Here is an 18,231-nt window from a genome sequence, read left to right on the forward strand (position 1 = left end):
CGATTTTGTGTAACATTAACTTTTAACAGGCACCATCAACTTAAAGCAAACTTCAGCCAGCTTACCTCTAGTAGCAATGTTGCAGCCTTCACGTCGTCCTTTTTAGCGGCGATGTGCAGCGCGGGCAGACGCACCTTGCCTCTAGTGTCGCTTTCCAGCAACACAGCCACCACCTTATCGTGGCCCTGCTGCATGGCGACTGCCAGCGGCGTAAATCCGTCCTCGGTGGCGAGGCTCTGGTTCGCACCGTTCGACAGCAGCAGCCGCACGACCGAATCGTGGTTCTCCTGCGCTGCCATGTACAGCGGCGTGAAGCCATTCTGCGACTGCACGTTAACGGAAGCATTGTGCTTGATCAGCAGCTTCACCACATCCTCCTGCCCAGCCAGCGAAGCGATGTGCAGCGCAGTGTTGCCCTTCTTGGTGGCCGCATCGACTGTGGCACCGCGGGCCAACAGTTCCGTCACCACCGCAACATGCCCATCCTTCGACGCGAGATGCAGTGCGTTTAAGCCATTCTGTTGCGCCATGGTCGAACCAACATCAATCAATCATGAAATGTGAGAGAAAGAAAACACCACACAAAAACCATTAAACACCGACTGCTTGTCAATCTGTCAATTGAATCACTTTCGGCAAACAGCCGTTGCCGTTCACTTTTTCGCGCAGAAGAAAAGAAAAACAACAATGTCCGCGCATAAGTAGGCAAGTTGTTGATTCTAAATAAACCGAGGCCGCGTTGTCGCAGCACCCACAACTCTCACCATCACCACCGACGCCTTGTGGCCGATGACTTTCACTTTCACGAGAACTCAACATTGAACCATAACCTAACACACGCGTACACGCTGCCGCTATCCCGTAGACGCTTTTCTATCTCCTGTCTAGTATTTATGAGAGTCAGACGGCTTTCCCTCCTCCAAAGCTTCGGAGTAGATTCGCCGAAACGGGGAACGCGGAAGCATTCGCAGGACCAACCCGAAGGATGGCAGCCCAGCGCGTGCGCAGTGAGTTGTACTTCGAAACGAAACGGTAGCTGTCAACTTCTCCAACGAGTCCACGGGCATGCGCCCAACAAACACCACGAACGGAATTATCATACATTGCGAAAAAATGCCTCTGTTCACCGGTGGCAGTGGCGACATCTGATGGCAAACATTCGATGCAAAGGGCATCGTTTTGCACTGCACACTGATCCTTAAACTCCTCGTAGTATTCCTGGCTCTGCAAAAGGGTTTTGAAGATTTACGGTTGTTCCTGGAAGTGTACTTACCGCATTGCAAGTATTGATGTCAATATTATTTTTCAAGTGTTCCAACACTTTCTCCAGGTTGCCTGCTCTTGCGGCACGCAAGAACGATGTGTTTCCATCAGACTGTAACGAGTTTACAAGACCACGCGTACATTAATATGAATACTATGGCAAGTTGCATACTACAACACAAAACTGTCAAGTTATTAATGTACTAATGTCATTTAGAATTAACTTATTATTTCGCTTAACACCTTAACTGTAGAACTATAGAAAAATTCTTCAAAAACTTGTTTGATAATATGTACCATTATAGTAACAAAATAGTTGAAATCGTTTATAAGTTCTTGAGTTCACTTGATTAGATCAGATGATTTTTTAGAGCAGCGGAAACTATTTCACAATCACTGGTCACACTTCCATTCACATAAACTCAGTAGCGTTTCACATCATCAGATCCTCCAAGTCACAACACATACGCGGATGCTCGTATTCATCAATCCTGCAAGACTTCCAGCTACCGAATGAGTTTGGGGTCCTTCCGAGATGTGGCATCAAGCTGTGCCCGGCTTGCTCGTGCTCACTCGGCCAAAGGCATTTTACCAAGCGCAACAAAGGCAAAGGCACGGACTGAATCGATCCGGAGGTCTATGTCATAATGCAGTATACCTTAGCATGCGCTTTTTTCTCTTGCCTAATGTTTTCTTCCACCGAACCTACGTACCAACTTCCCGAAAGGCCTTCAAAATTGCCTTCATTTCGTGCCTGAGGTGTACGACACGGCGACGGGAGAAAAAAAAAACGCCGAGGAAATGCTAAATCTCCTCGGCTCAACAAAAGCATAACTCTATTTCGCTGGTTCTGACGCGTCGTGAGATTGGCTCCGTTCGCCGTGCATGCCAACGTCATCAACCGGCCGACCGGTAGCGAGCTGTTCTCCGTTGACGGGATAGTACATTACATCATGCGGACAGACATTCTGTCCACGGGCAGCCAGGCAGTCCGGCGATGAAGCTCTCACCTACCTAAGTCGTCCGGATTTCCGACCAAGATACAAATGTGAGGCAATCTTTTTTTTTCCGCTTTTTTTCCTCCCATAATGCACCCTGTAGCTATTTTCCCTTATAAAACATAACGAAAAAATGCTGCCAAAGGTCAATCGTACACACACAGCTGGAACAGTTCTCTCGGCAACGGTACAGCTGTGTCAGCATGACCGAATGTTTATTGCGACACATAAAACTGGCTAAGTAGCTCCTACTAAAGGACACTATCGATCGTTAGGGCAGGAAGCAGCCCGCACGAACTAGTTGGCAAGGATTTCAACATTTTTATCCATATTCTTCACGCAGTCGCATCTACATTTTTGCTGGAATAAGATTATTCATTGGAGTGCTTTTTTGGCGACACTTTTGCAACAAACAGCATACAACGCAGCACGATTGACAAATGAACCAAATTACGTGCGCTCCTTTTTTTCAGCGATTGTACGTGGAAGTTAGCAGCAGCAGCTTCAGTTGGCGAATTGCCAACAAAATTTACGAACTCACTCCTAATGGACAGACAAACTGACGGCCACCGTTTGGCGTGACTGTTTGCTAATCAATGAGTTTGATCACGCACTGGCAGTGTTTTTCTGGCTGCTCAATGGGGTTCGGTGGTACAAATTAGTTGTGCATTCACTTATTGATGCAATCAAAATCATCCTATTGGACAAACGCCAGATAAGGATTTTGTTTGTATGCTTGCTAATATTCTACACAGTCTGAAATGAAATTTTCACTATAACATAGTGAGTGCAAACGTTAACGAAAATAGAGTATTTAAAAAAATATAGTCATTTCAACATTATGCAATGCATTACAGGTCATAAAACAAGCGTCCGCGTGGCTCACACAATAATTCAAGGTATCAAGATTACAACAAAAAATCGTAGAATACTTTGGAGGTTCGTATCTCCTTTTGAGCCTTGTTTTAAACATGCTGACATTTTTTTTTATTAAGGATAACAACTCTGTAGATCAATTTTTGTCCTCAGACTCATTTTAAGCAATCTTATAAAGAGTTTTAAGTTTAGAAAATCGCATATAATGTTAATAATTAGAGCAGAGAATCTGGACCTCGATCTTATAATCCTTATTCTATTTCTTTGACCAACCTCAAAAGGTCTGGGCGTACCATTGCTAACTTTCTTGACTTAATTTACCCCTAGTTTAAATTTAATAAAATCGAATGTTTGGATACAATTCAGAGTAAAACAACTTCTCTGGAGAAACCCATAGCTGCTCCGTATGGAGTTCTGCACACGAGAACGAGAATTCGACATTACGTCCTGCCGTGTCGAACAAACTCGAACAATGAAATATTATTAAAAAGATGGGACTCAGTAATTTTAATCCACATGCTCATCCTAATACTAAATATACTCCTTCAGCTAGCATCAGGATTCCTTGACATACTCATGTGATTAGAAGCAAAAGATTTAAATAGACCTATTTCTGGGCACGGCAAAGGTCACAAACTTTACACCATCAGTCACCTCATTATTGATTGCAGCAAACCCGTAAATTACAGGAGCCCATTAGGTAATACATCCCGTAACCACATGTTACAGCACATTCAACACCATCCGGTCATGAAAGCGACCGCACCCAAACATTATTTGCTCTCGATTGAGAAACCCAAACAATATTTAATTTTCCACCACACATCCAACCGAGAGCCGTCCAGCCGTGAACCCTACGGCCCCATGCGGGTGGCTCAGTTACAAAGGTTAAACGGTGGTTGGAATGGTTGCGCGAATGTCAAATTACCATATCGTTGGTGGGCCATTTCCACAGCCACGGTGTGATTGATGATCGGTAAGCCCGCCGACTAGCCTGCCGACGGCAAGACCCTGGAGGAGAAAAGCCCAATTGTTTTTTTTTTTTGGCGTCTCCTTACTACTATTTGCTAGACGACGACTCGGTCTCGGTCTCTCGGTGTTGGATTAAACAGAGACTTGAAGTATACCTTTGCGATAACTTCTTAAATTCGTATAATCGATACCGAGAGCTGAGTTTTCACGAGGCAGGACTTTGAAAGGACAAACATAGAACAAAGATTGCGAAATATGTTCTAAGTTTTGTTTTCCGGAGGCCACCCAAAACATATGCCCTCCCCCTGAGAACGATCGAATTGAGCAAGAACCTTGAAAGCGCGGACGGCAAACATGCCCACTTATGCCCTGCAATGGGTCTGCCATTTTGGAGTTCTGTTTGAAATGGCACACACCAGAAATGAACACCCGGAGCCCCGGTGGGCATGTATGGGTGTACAACGTTGTCGTCCTTTATCCTGCCCGTGACACTGTGTGCGTGTCAGTTCCGGTCGTCGTCGTCGTCCGGTAGAGAGACCTGCCGTGGAAAACGACCCGCGGCTGTGTATTTGTGTGTTACCATCATCCGACACCGACAACGCTGCGATTTCCCATTCGCTTTTTATTTCCGACGTGTGTGTTCCTGTGTGCCAAACGTGCCATTCAACAGAAACGGAAAGCCGTGTACCGGACATGCCCTGCCAGTCGGTCGGTCGGTCGGTTTCGTCTACCCCCTAACGCTAGGGGTGTCAAGTGGTTGCCCAGAAATCTACCACCCTCAGTCCGGTTTTTCTTTTCATGCAAGAGATGTAGTTTCATTATCCTTGTTTTTTGCCCCTTCTCTCTCTCTCTCGCTCTCGCTCTCTCTCTCCAGCAAATGATGCATCCTTGTCATACTCAAGTCCTTGTTGCTCTGTTTCTTCCTTCTAGTACACACTGTTTCTCTCACTCTTATTATCGCCTCGCTCGCTCCTGCTCTCTCGCACCCGCTCGCTCTTGCTGTCTCTTTTGTTCAAGAAGAATATGTAGGCATCATACTACACGCAAGCACAACTACCAAGTGACGACCGCACCGACGACCATGATAGAATATCGATCGCTCTGCGGCATCGATGGCTTAATTCCTCGGTGAAAATTGTTGCCTTCTTCCTCTGTTTTCCCCCTTTTTCTTGTGATGCTTTCGTATAAAATTGTACATTTTATAGAACAAAATGGGTTGAATATATCGTACAACTAACGAGAATTAATCCAGAAAACGTAGCAAAACCCTAACCTCCCGGCAGGCCCACACTTACCTGTGTACCATTTTCAGTGACCATTGCAAAACAGGTCCCTCGTTACGATCGATTAAGCTAGAACCGGTAGCAAACCCTCTGGTCGTGCTGCAGTGTTCTGCATAAACGCATAAACCCTGCTGCTGTAGCTTACAAACTGGTGCACGGATCACGGTGCAGAGGTGACTTTCTTTATCCTGCTTCAAGTTAATGCTTCCGCTATTGAGGACACACTTGAAGTCTTCGAGAGACCGTTCTCGTACCCACTTTTAAATCACAGACACTCGCACACACACATACACACACACACTCGTACAGAGCTTGCGGACACTTACGGTAAGTCCGTACTTGGTGCCACTGTTGAACTTGCCACCACTAAGCAAACCCACGGTTCGAATGATTGCATAATATTCCAAGCACACCCTTTGAATGTGGAGCAAACTGTGGCACTGTGTCCTATATTCGCAAGCAGAAGACGATTTTTTCGCTGCGCTTGCTTTGATTCTTTATTTTTTCTTCGCTGCTGCAACGCTGCTCACTATGGGCTATTTTGTTAATAACTATACAGCTACATGTATACTGCACCGAGAAGTAAAAGAAATACCGGAGGTTTGTATTAAATGCACCCCAGAACTCAGATACTTTAGAAATTTTGTGCTTCACAGGCAGACAAAACTTGCTCCTTGAAAATCTGCTGAAAGCCACGATCAAAATGGCCGCACGATTTTCGCTTTTCTTCACTCGGAGCATACGACGATTGAAAATGTCAGGAAAGCGGGGAAGGGATAAGGAACGGGGGAGTGGGGAGGGGGGACGGGTCCCTGCCCAATATCTGCACTGAGGAAAAGATTTTCTTTTGCAGTAAAACAGCACAAAAAAAAACGGACGAATTATTACTTGCACGAATTCTTGAAGCTAAACGTTACTTCAATCCAGTTTCCAGGAAATGAGTTGCCTAGTTGCCGTTTTACAGTCAAAAATCTTTTCCTATTCAATTTCTTCTTTTTTTTCGCTCAACCCCAGCCTACTTTGCGCTTTTGTACTGCTGCGAGGTACACCGAGAGATGAGATAGAACTACGGCACTATCTATCACACTCTATCCTCGCCTATAGCTCACTGGGGAATTCTTCTTGATCCAAAAACCGGATGGGGGTTTTGGAGTTTCACTGTTTTGGGTTCGCGCTTATCCGTGTCGACGGTTACTTTGAGACTGAATGAAAATCCTTCCAAACCGCACAGGATATAGCGAGTTTCTCCACCTAGCGGACGAACAGGTACGCGGCAGGATACGCGTCTGCGCGTCCGATTGTGCTGTCCATGTTCGAAAACGCCGTGCCCGAAGAACTTGTTGGCGCTCCGCCATCCATCTTCATCATCCCGGGTCCGGTCCCGTCGATGTTCGAAAACCACCCCTTGCGTTGAGTGTGGTTGTGTGTGTGTGTTTGCGAGGACACTGTGCCACAAGCGGCGTTGCGGCGTTTAATGCCGGCTTTCGGCACCTGACAGAACGTAAACAGATTGTTCCGGTAGCACGAACACTAGCGCAAACCCAGTGTTCCTACACGCGGACGGTTCTCTCTCTCTCTCTCTCTCTCCCTTTCTAAGTACAACTTCTTGAAGTTGGTGTGCGCATCCTTCCAGACGCACGTGTTTGCCGCGCGAATGTAAGGGTGCGTTTGCTGAATGCATTCAAACACCCCCAAACGGCAATCGTCCACCCTTCACGGTCGGTTTGCAACGGCACTGCGTCGGGCCTTTTAGTTTTGTATTGTGCTTTGTTTTTGTTTTCCCCCTGTTTTCCACTACTGCTGCTGCTGCTCGCTAGTCCCTTACGCAGGACACCGGAACGGGGGTTTCTGCAGCAGCAGTAAGGGCGAGCAATATAACGCAGAGCCCATAACGCAGATACTGCAAGGGGTGTAGAGCACGGTTGCAGTGCCTAACGTGACATCATCGTGCAGACGTGTGCTGGCCGGATCTGATTCATACCGTACGAATGACAGGGGCTGGATAATAAAATCGGCCCGGCTGAGGCACAATCTGCGAGTGCGAGTTTGACGGATGGTGTCATCGTGAATTGGGTGTATTTCGTTCATTAATACGGCACACTCTTTTCTTTCTCTTTTTTTTTGTGCAAATAACGCAAAGGCACTTGTTCGAAGCAGACTAATTGAGGTGTTGTTTCTATTAGACACGAACACGATTACCGATGGTTTCGATGTTTGAGTAATCAAAGGGAAAATGGGGTTCATTACTGGGACCTTGCTTGATTACGAGACGGTACTCAAATAAAAATACTGCATTTCAAAGGGGATTTGCTAATGACCTTCGTCATCGATTATGCTGACACGAAGTGAGTAAAAACCTTAACAAGAATTGTTGAATTTATGAAGGGTTTGATGTTAAAAAAATAGTTTTTCTTACTTGATGATGAGCTGATAATCACCTCATATATCAGATTCGAAAAATGATGCCAAAATTATGTAAACAAAACATTTTTGTTGAATTCTTCTTCTCCTTTGGCGGCACTACAACCTCGAGAGTAGCAGTATGAGGAGGCGGTCGGCGAATGGGATTTGAACCCCGGTCCTGCCGTATGAAGACCGGCGCCGCTATCACTTCGGCCATCGGACTACCCCTTCTGTTGAATTAAACAATTTAATAAAATTACAAAAGGTCTGCCATGTTTGGCTTCCTTGACTGGAGATTTTCCCCGCAGCTGGATGGTTAATATGACGATTTTACTGGGTCATGCGATACCAGATCCTTCCGTGTGAAGGCTCTCCGACCGCATCTATGTAGAAATTACGATCACAAATTATCTCCAAATATGTAAATACCCGAAGCATACCGACTAATCATAAGACAAATCGGAATTTTAAAGCTTTCTCCATTAAATTATATTTTCAAATAAGCTTCAACCTTCTTCTTCCCTCCCTCTCAATTGCCATCGTAGTCAACGCTTGCCAAGTGTGAACTGGAAACAGTAGCAACCTTGACCTCCAGCGAAACTTTGCGATGAAATATGTTCGCTGCACGCCTCTTCGTCCCGCAAGCCAAACAGACACCCAGCTGATGGACTGGGCCTTCTTCCAATAATCATTCGTCAGCAACGGGTCCCAGGAGACACATTGCCAGAGTTGGCATCATTATTTATGGAAAGTGTGCATTAGTGATAATGGACTGCCAAAATTTTGTGTTTTTGTTTCTATCTCAGAAGACCGACGTGTTTGTCACTGGTCTATCGGGCTGCCCTCTTCCAAGGGCTTTCATGTGCAGTATAAACAATTAAATAGTAAATCATCATATTGTATATCAAATAGCATATTATAAAATGAATTTGTCTACCAAGCCTTCTTTAGCCCATATTTTTAATAGCTGATATTGAGTCGAGCCGTAATACATGAATTTAAAAATCATAAATAAAAAGTTAAACCATGAAATTTAATTATAATGAGCCCTACAAAACATTCTTTTCCCGGCTTATATCATTGGAATAGGGTCGTTACCTATTTTTTATTCATCCCTTTAAAAAAATACCTTCCACAGAGCTATCGACACATACACTCCAACGAAATTCCCCACAGCTCACCGCTTCAAACGTGGCACACTCAAGGGCCTACCCTTCAACGTATTCAAGCGCCATACTCGATACCTAAACCCACCCAGCAGGAACACGAAACCAAGTCAAGCACAACATAAATAGCACTTCAGGGTGAATACAAAAGCAAAACTGCCCTAACACGATCCGGTCTCCGTCCAATCCTGCTTCCCATTCCCGCCGATAGTGGGCCACACTTGCTACGGTGGAGCAAAATGTTCAAGGCGGTCCGGCACACACACACACACACACACACACACACAGATATACATGTATGCGGGTTGTGCGCGGTCAAAAACTCTTCGATGTGCTAGCGAACAGATTAGAAAGCAGAAATAAGTCATAAAAATAACGCTCAAAACTTACGCCAAGGCTTTGTAGTGATGGAAAACGCTTCTTTAGTGTCAGCATGGTTTATGTCGGCCCGTTGGTCTGCCTTCCTTTTGTCGGTCGATCCCTTGCTATTCCAAAAAGCGCAGTTTTATTTACACAGTTATATCACACTCGCTTTTTGCTTTCGACCACCACTTCACGCTACACTTGCTCGCACTGGCCCACTTGCCGTTCGGAAGGAATCACACTTCACTGTGAAATGGCTCTTAATTAATTGCTCACGTTACGGTAGGTTATCATGTAAAGCACTCTTCAGACGACAATGACACTTTAATAAAATATTTTCACTCCAAAGAACGCATCGGCATTACTGTACGCACCGGTGGGGACGATGTGCTTCGGCCTGCTTCTGACACAAGTATTCAAACAACTTCCACTTACAGGCTGTCGACCCGCGAACGAAACGCAACCCAACTGAAGAGCGATCGTGATCGAGTCCTCGTACGACCGGGTACGATCGGATGGAAAATTCTGCCACCCGCCAGAACTTCCCCACGCCTTTTCGAGACGTGACCCTGCCACGGATTATGGTTTGTGTTTGTTGTTGTGCAGAAACGCCAACGTTTGGTGTGAAAAGTGTGGCGGTGCTCTAGCGTGCATTAAATAGAAAGCAAAATAGTAGCCACACACACACGCGCGCGTTCCTGCGATCGGGGTGAAAATGCTGTCTGCTCTTCTGTCGGTCAATTTTTAACAGCATTTTCATCAAGCCGCCAGTTGACGTACGCGTTTTGCCAACTGCTTCGCGTACACAAATATACAACAGCTTGGCCGGCGAACGTGTCCGTGCAAGTGTACGGAAATTAACTTTAGACCGATCGTCGTCCCAGACGGACAGGGTGCTGTTTGGTGGTACGCGACAGCTAAAAATAGTAAGCATAGGGCGAAGCGTACCCCCCTCAAAAAACCCCGACGCAGTTCGGGTACGGAAAGCAACAGGTCTGCAGTAGTCATGAAATATTGAAAATTGCTCAAATATTAGTGAGTGGATGGAGGAAACTCATAAATAACCGTATGGCCGTTTAATTGATCCGATGCTTGGGAATTACTGCAGAGAATTAGTTTCACAGAAAAAAAAACAAACGATGGTATAGTGTTGGCTTCGTCTGTTTTCCAACACGAGCGAGTTGGTTTGTTGTGTCTGCGGATGCGTGATCGTCAGCCAAGCACAGTTTGCTGAAAGATCACGTTTGCTTGCTGCTGGGGAAATTTTGTTTCTGATGCTATTTTGATTTTCAGTTGATCTACATGCTTTCATAAATATTCCCCTTAAACGTTTATTGAAGTAAACCACTGGAAGCAGCATCAAAAATCTCTTTAAAGTTAAACACTATCTTTTTGAACACTTAGTTCAGAGAATAAAAGTTAACGTAACCTACTTAAGATAGCTAGCTGACAGTGGCGGATCAACCTAGGAGCGGAAGGAGCGGCCGCTCGGGAACACGTTGGCGAGTGTAATCCTGTTGGTCTTACTCACAAACGAATCATAATTAGAAAAGAGCTCTAATTTGTAGCTGGACATATTGCTTAACTCTCAATTTTAAACCTAATCTGGTTGGTTCCTATAAATTTTACTAAACACTCGTATTATATTGAAGTACAGTACCACAGGAGACTTCGGACCAGCTTTAAACATAACGGCCAAAACCAGACATCCAATACAAAAAATGGAGAACACCAACAAAACTACAGCACCATATCGGCTCGTAACTTCCGTAGCCATCATCGTTAGCACTATGCCCATAATCACCCGCGTCCGAGAGGTTAGTGTTGACCGGGAAAAAGGGGGAGAGTACAACCACACGGCCGAAAAAAAAGTGAGCATTAAACCACCGACCGTAGCAGCCGATCCGCTGGATATAATTACGTTTCGCTCGTTTCCTGTCACAGCATCAACGCGCATAAATATCAATCCTCACCGTGCGTGGCACTAAAAGCAACCGACCGACACACACACACACACAGACCGGTAAAAGCACTTACCACACACCCGCGAAAGGATACCTCTTGCTCTGAGTGTGAGTTGTGAAAATGCAAGTGTGTACAGGCGGTGAGATGGAAGGTAGTTTTCCGTTTGCCCCTTTTTTCTTGGTGATTCTTTATATCCCATTTTCTTCGGCTGCCAGCCCTTAACGCTGATGGAAGCGACGATTTTACTGCAGTTGGAATTTACTACAACAGTCCCATCCCATCCGATTCGCAGCACGGTAAGCAACACGGTTCGCGTAAAGCTTTTCCGCCTCACGACTAAACAGGGATGGCCGGAGGAAAAATGCTAAGCAGAAGACAAACACCCTTTACGCTTTCTACCAGTTTTGAGGTCAAAGACCAATAAACAGTTTAACCCGTTTGCCGTTGGACAAACGGATGGAAACCATTTTGTGTATTAGTTCCTCACACTGGCCCTCTGGTCTGCCCACAGCAGACCGCCGAATAGCTTTTATCCTTTCCGAGATGATGTTTCACTTTTACCTCTTCATCGTTCCTGAAGGACTGAACGAAAGAAATATTGCACATTCACGCGGCAAAGGGACGACTACACAGACACAAAGGATGGGGAAGCAACCTGAACTTCACTAACGCTCCACCATAAAGGATAAATGGTCGAGCAATGTCTGCGGCGCACTGGGAAGACGTTTAGGCTGCTTTTTTTGTTTTTGGCTGGCACCATTGAGAGTGGGGTTTTGTGCACCTTTTCCTTCTATTCACTAGCACTCTCCACTCGAATAATGCATGCCTGCTTTTGAAGGACCGAGGGAAAATTTTGCACTACATCGTTATTAATATGTAACGAAGCGCTGTCTCGTCTACGCGAGGATGTTCTTTGATGGCTACTTTGATCGCTTCTTGCATACACTTGCTTCTTTTCGTACCAATTCCCTGTCGGGCGGCTGTTGATTTAGCAAACACTTTGCAACAATAATCTCGCACCACCGGACGATGTCGACACAATCGAAGCCCAACCGAGGACGTGCGATGATGACGAAACGAGGGAAAACTACTCACTGTCACTCGGTCGTCACTGGCGAACTTTACGCCGTGTGGCGGACCGCCTCATCACACGTCACAGTGACATTCACAGCCACGAGTCTGAAATTTGCGCTATTTTTGGCACGGAGCAAATCATGAGCACGAGAAACCCAACCGGACAGCAGCTGCTTGTGTGCATTCCGTATGCGATCTAAAAATTGCGATCGAAAACGGTGGCGTCACGGACCCGAACCAGGGATGTCCCGGGCAAGGAAATGCTACTGAGCTCTCGCAGCACAGTGTTCGTGCTTGAGCAGTGGCGATCGGATGCAATCGAACCGGGAGCGGTAATTCAATACGATCCGATCGAATGCACTTGTCTTGCCTACTGACCCTTCCATAAGTCGAACCCGAGGCAAGCACTGCATTCTTCCTGTGTGAAGCGCTCTAAGGGCGGTTACAGGAAGAACACTCAGTGCGAAAAAGTAGAACAGAAACAGAATCATAACAAAACTGAGTGGTTATCCTTCCTGTTTTTTTTTTGCTACAGATTTCAATACACAAATGTGTAACATTGCATCACTATTTGAAGGTGAATGTGATGTGGACAAGTGGAAAACTGCATGTACCGATCCCGTTTCGTACGAGCGTCACGGGCCGTTGAGTGACGTGGTTGAATGGTTGGTTGGCATGTTGAAATCTGCAATTGAAGCGAGTCTGTGGACAGTGGCCATTAGTCGCTGGTATTTGCTTTTGCATCTGACTGTGTTTACCATCGTGCTGGCATAACCGACAGGATTGTAATGGTGTTAGCAACTCGGCCATACAGGATGTAGTTTTCATGCAGCTTCCTCACTACAGCTGAGCAGTGTTTTGCTGTCAATTAATATTGATCCAGCTGTAAACAAGGGTTTACAAATATACACAATTTACGAACCGAAATTTGCTTTATTTAAAAAAAAGGTTTCGGTGGCTGAAGTCCGGTTACGAAATTCCTAGCTGTTAGAGCCATCTATTGTTAGGTAGCAGTACTAACATAGCTGGCACAGTTTTTGGGCAGTTTGCCAGTGCGTAGAACATGTGCATTTGGGAACTTGGTTTTGTTTACAACAGGGCTGTTCAAAGAAACAGGCTGGGGCTTTAAATGCAATGTTTAAAGAATTTATGACTTATTTAAAAGAAAAAAAACATTTATTTTTAATAGATTTTGCCAACTTGCATAATAATGTTTAAAGCAGAAATTTATTTTCCGTTAATCTTAGATGACTCATTTCGTTTAATCGTTTCAGAGTCTAAAGCGCAAATCCGATCTACAATAAATTAAGTTGCATGTTTCACATAAGCTTCGCTTATTGGAAAATTGTTTCAATCTACTTGAGGTTACAGAAATATCTTTTATGAAATAACTACTTCCGTCATAATTAATAAATAAATAAATAATAAATAACTACTTCCTTTTGAACTGTGAAGAGATCAAGATTTTGCAGTTGATATTTTTTTTAAATTAAATCCTTTATGTTAAAAAATCGATATTTTTTATTCCATAAGAACGGTCTGGCCGTGTTGCTACCACATCGCTATGACTTGCATAGAATAAATATATGGATAAAAAAAACCTGCTTGTTCCTGGATTGAGCAAATCAAATAGTTAATTTATTTAAAATCAAATAAAGAAATAAAAAAAGTATGGCTAACATACGACTAGGCTCGTCATCGATCATATCAAGTGGATGCAGGAATTCTTCACCATATTTACCATTTATAAAGGACAAACGTAGGCTGTACATGAGTTTAGCTTTAAGTTGGCCGTTCCATCGCCCAATCCTCATTTGTTGCCGCACTTCTCTTCGATTACATTGATGACCCTGCTTTGCTTATGTCACTTTATCAACTTTATTACCTATCAAAGTCCACTTTTAGTAGATCAAGGGCACGGGAGGCCCTTCGTATTTGTCGTGCCACAATATTTCTTCTTATGCGTTTCACTGCAGAGGGTCATAAATATATCATCTTTAATGCAATCACTGTTCAAATCTTCGTTCCGTCATTTTCACTTCAATATATCCCAACCCTTTCCGGCTCCAGCTAATATCTGTTGTGCTAGGTTAGGTTAGGTCATAACAAGTATTGTATGCTTAGACAGACTCATAGTAATACCAGGAGCAAACGAAGAAGAAATATATGAAATAATATAACATTCTAAACTATGGGAAAACTCTTATCAACACAGGTTGAACGTATTTCAAGATACGATAAAATATAAGAGCTTAATATGTAAAATGTATGTTCATTTATTACATCGAAATACATACTACAATAAAAACTATAAAATAACAATCTAAAAGGAGTAGTTGTGATAAACCTTATAAACGGTAGATAAAAATAATTAAAATGTTTTAAAACAAAAATCTGTTACAGACTTAGACTATTGTAAAACACATTTCAAATACGATGAGAATCAACTAGGATAAACTTGTTCAAGCTTCTTATAAAACTTACTCCAATAATAAACTGATTACAAATAGATTAGATAAATAATCTCATTAGATTATAATCCTCAATTTAATACACAACAATGGAGAGTAAGCGATAAAGGTTTCAATCATTATCGCACACTTCTCAAATGAGGCATGATTTCAACGATCTCGATCAAATAATGATGCTTCGCCAGGCACTGCGACTGTAATTAAATTGTGTTTCCTCATTACAACACATCACAGGCTCACAAACTCACAGCAAACATCAAACCGAAACACCATAAAACCATAACCCATAGATCCGTTGACCTATCGAGCACTATTCTAAGTACGAGTTCGGTGCCAACTTTGACGCAGAATCTGCACCAAGGCTAACACACAACCGAAAATCCCATTTGTGGTTTGCATCAGTGTTACATAATATTTGCCATTTAGTAATCCACCCACACCACGAATGCCTATCGAGGGAAGAGGGTGGGGGGTTATGCAGCTCCAGTGGTACAAATTATCCCATCGCGAAAACTGCACCCAGCGCCACAAATAGTAGTGGGCGAGGTCGACTCCTTATCTACGTCCACCAGCAGCACTACTACATCAAGAGGCCGGAAACGATAAACGACCTCTGCAGAGTGACGACCACTGCATTGGCTACGCCACCGAGCGTGTAGGCTTTGGTAAGCCGGCAGTACTTCCTGTCGGCATTCAACCATCCTGCTGAAGCATATAAATTGTGTCATACCCGAACAGCCGTGTTCGGGAGGCACTTCCGCTGCACTCAACTTCACCAAGGTAGGTCACGTACGGTTTGGGTTGCGCTCTAGATTTCGTAGGGCAAAGAGCACAAGAACTAGAACTAGCGCATAACACATCGATACTTGAATCCGAGCACCTTGGAAATCTGATCTTCGTCCATCAAGATGGAACGAACGGGCGGTTCCGGCTCGAAACCGATCACCCGTAACGCTCGATTCGGTCAGATTCCATTTCGAGAAGGTGGTCGGGCGCCCGGCCGGGAGAGACATAAAAAATGATCCGAGTTTTTTGTTCTCTTTCACGAGAATCCACTTCTTTCCACATGTCTAACATCTTTTGCTGCAGTACATCTTTGTTGCGTCGTACTTGGCCAAACATCAGCTAACGTCAGCAAGCCGAACCGAATGTGAGTTGCTCTCACGCCCTTTTTTCGAATCACGATCACGAGTTTGAGTATACGAAGTTTATAAAGGAGGCGGGCACACAAAATAAATGTTGCAAGCAAACATAATAATGCTTCCTGGCAGCGTGTCAACAAATTTCCACCAACAAACAGCCATAATACGTAACATTCGAACCATAATTAGAATGTTGTACGTTACAATGGGAAACTGCTGGCCCGAAACTAACCTTCCACAAAGGGTAAAAGTTTTTCTATTAGAATGTAGAAAAACTACAGCAAAAATCAGGTCAAACAAAACAAAGCTTCCGGTTTGCGCTGATTGGGTGCCTTGGTTTACGTTTTCCTTGTGTGGGCCAATTTTTTTGAACGTTTATCATCTTGTTATGAATTCCAACAGCATTCACCTCGGCACGTGATTGTGCTCGTGTGGCTCGTAGCGTTGATTTACGTGTAGAACCATTTTGTTGTCGCTTCCTATCCTATTGTATTTCGCCTTTTCGATGTTTATTTATTTAGCAGATCATTGGATCGGGTCCATCTACAATAAGCGCTTAATTTTGTTTGACTTAATCGTAATACATGGTCCACTGGTATTATTCTTAACATAATTATAGCACAATAAGCACTGAGCTGAGCTTCAACTGCTTGACAGTTGTAAAATATGGTTGTTAACATTCACCGACAGCAGGTGTTTCGCTGATCTTTCCCCGGGCCGAAACTCGCTCTCGATATTTGTGAACTACGGTTTCGCCGGTTGGTCAGCCACACGCCAAATACTAATTTGCTCCCAGAATTGATTGCATTTGTCCACTGCCGGTGAGTGAACCGACCGAAAAAGGGTTCTCAGCCGGCAACCGACTCCCAACGTCCCAAGCGCACGCAAAACAACGTCGGCCTCTATCGAACTGCTGCTAGGCTTTTACAAGAGCTACGCGTGATCCAACCCATTGCGAACGTGGTGCAATTGGTGGCCATAATTTAGTGGGCACGCAAAACCAAACACCGAAAGTTCTACCCAGCGTTATCGTATGCTGCACGCCAACCAACTTTTTGCCACGGAACTCACTCTGTGCGAGAGCTTTTACCCCAAATGTTGAAGCGAACAGGGGAATCGGTTTGTCGGTTGGTAGCGCTGGCCGAAATTTGCATAGCTGGAATGGATGGAGCAATAAATTTTCAACTTTTTAATAGAATTTGTGCTTGTGCTACTTTTATCGGTGTGTTTGTGTTTTGCCGTTGGTTGATCACGTTTGCAAGAAATGTTGAGGTACGAGTGCAAAATGCATTTCCGGTTCGCAATGCCAGACGGGCGATGGTGGTTTCGTGTAAGCATTTGGTACGGGGTTTGAAGTATTAGTAAATTAGCTTAAGTAACAGTTAAAACTTCTGACAGTGTTTGTCTTAATACATGATACGAGGACGAAACCAGTGGAGTTCAAATTATGATAATATTTAAGCAATATTTTTATTAAAAAGTATTCATCTGAGATTACAATTGAATAATTATTTGTTGGATTGTGTACTGTAAATTGATTGGTTTCGAATTCTGCTTAAGCTGTCTGGCCACGGCTATCGTAAGAATAAATATTTGGATTTTATAGTTCTTCCCCCTGTGCCGATCTTCACACGGCTGGACCGGGGTTCAAATCTTATCTGGGACGTTCCCCCATAGTGAGGACTGACTATCCAATGCTATGCGGTATTATTGATTCTAGTAAGCCAGAAATGACAGTCGTGATTCTAAGAGGTCGTTTGGCCAATAAAGAAAAAGAAGAAGTTCTTTCTGAGCCATCACGATAAGTCAGCACTCTGTCTGGCCACTGAATGGTTGGATAAGGTTTCTTACTCACAGAATGGTTCGCCCAAGGTAAGTCTACCCAAGAACTTTATCATTGGTCACTGCTGAGGTCAACTTTGAGTCAAAGACAATGTCCATCAGACCTAGATACTCTCAATTCCATCTCCAAGTCGGCAACTATAGTATCTCTATGTTTTTTTTTTTGCCATAGCTGATCTAATTCAATTGAAAAGAGCTCTAAAATGTTGTCTCTGTAAGGACTCAAGGATTCAACAGAAGAAAAAATCCCGAAAACTAGTCTACATGACTTTAAGGCTTGTGTTATCAGGTCATATTGCAAGTACATTGCCTTGAAAGCATTCATCACCAAACAATATCTCTATTTGCAAAGGTGCTTCAATTCACCTCCTTATAGACAAATGGAGAATGGTAGCAAAAACAAACCTAATCAT

General features: G+C 44.0%; 1 protein-coding gene and 1 long non-coding RNA gene across 17 annotated transcripts in view; one reads left to right on the top strand and one right to left on the bottom strand.

Annotated features, from left to right (window-relative positions):
* LOC118506675 (ankyrin-3) overlaps nt 1-18,231 on the bottom strand; it is a 115,410-nt gene that overhangs the window by 85,118 nt on the left and 12,061 nt on the right. For 8 of the 16 annotated variants that reach the window (XM_036044117.1, XM_036044115.1, XM_036044114.1 and 5 more), the window contains 2 exons: nt 1,274-1,375; nt 66-518 (listed from right to left, as the gene is read on the bottom strand). In XM_036044117.1, coding sequence (XP_035900010.1) covers nt 66-518; nt 1,274-1,375 — 555 coding nt within the window. The other 8 variants (XM_036044122.1, XM_036044121.1, XM_036044123.1 and 5 more) reach the window with 8 other exon arrangements.
* Nucleotides 10,933-11,844, top strand: LOC118506679. Its single transcript, XR_004905532.1, has 3 exons — nt 10,933-11,195; nt 11,269-11,440; nt 11,505-11,844. It is a non-coding gene; the product is annotated as an uncharacterized LOC118506679 (long non-coding RNA).

Source organism: Anopheles stephensi, chromosome 2 (assembly GCF_013141755.1).
Source record: "Anopheles stephensi strain Indian chromosome 2, UCI_ANSTEP_V1.0, whole genome shotgun sequence".
NCBI classification, from domain to species: domain Eukaryota; kingdom Metazoa; phylum Arthropoda; class Insecta; order Diptera; family Culicidae; genus Anopheles; species Anopheles stephensi.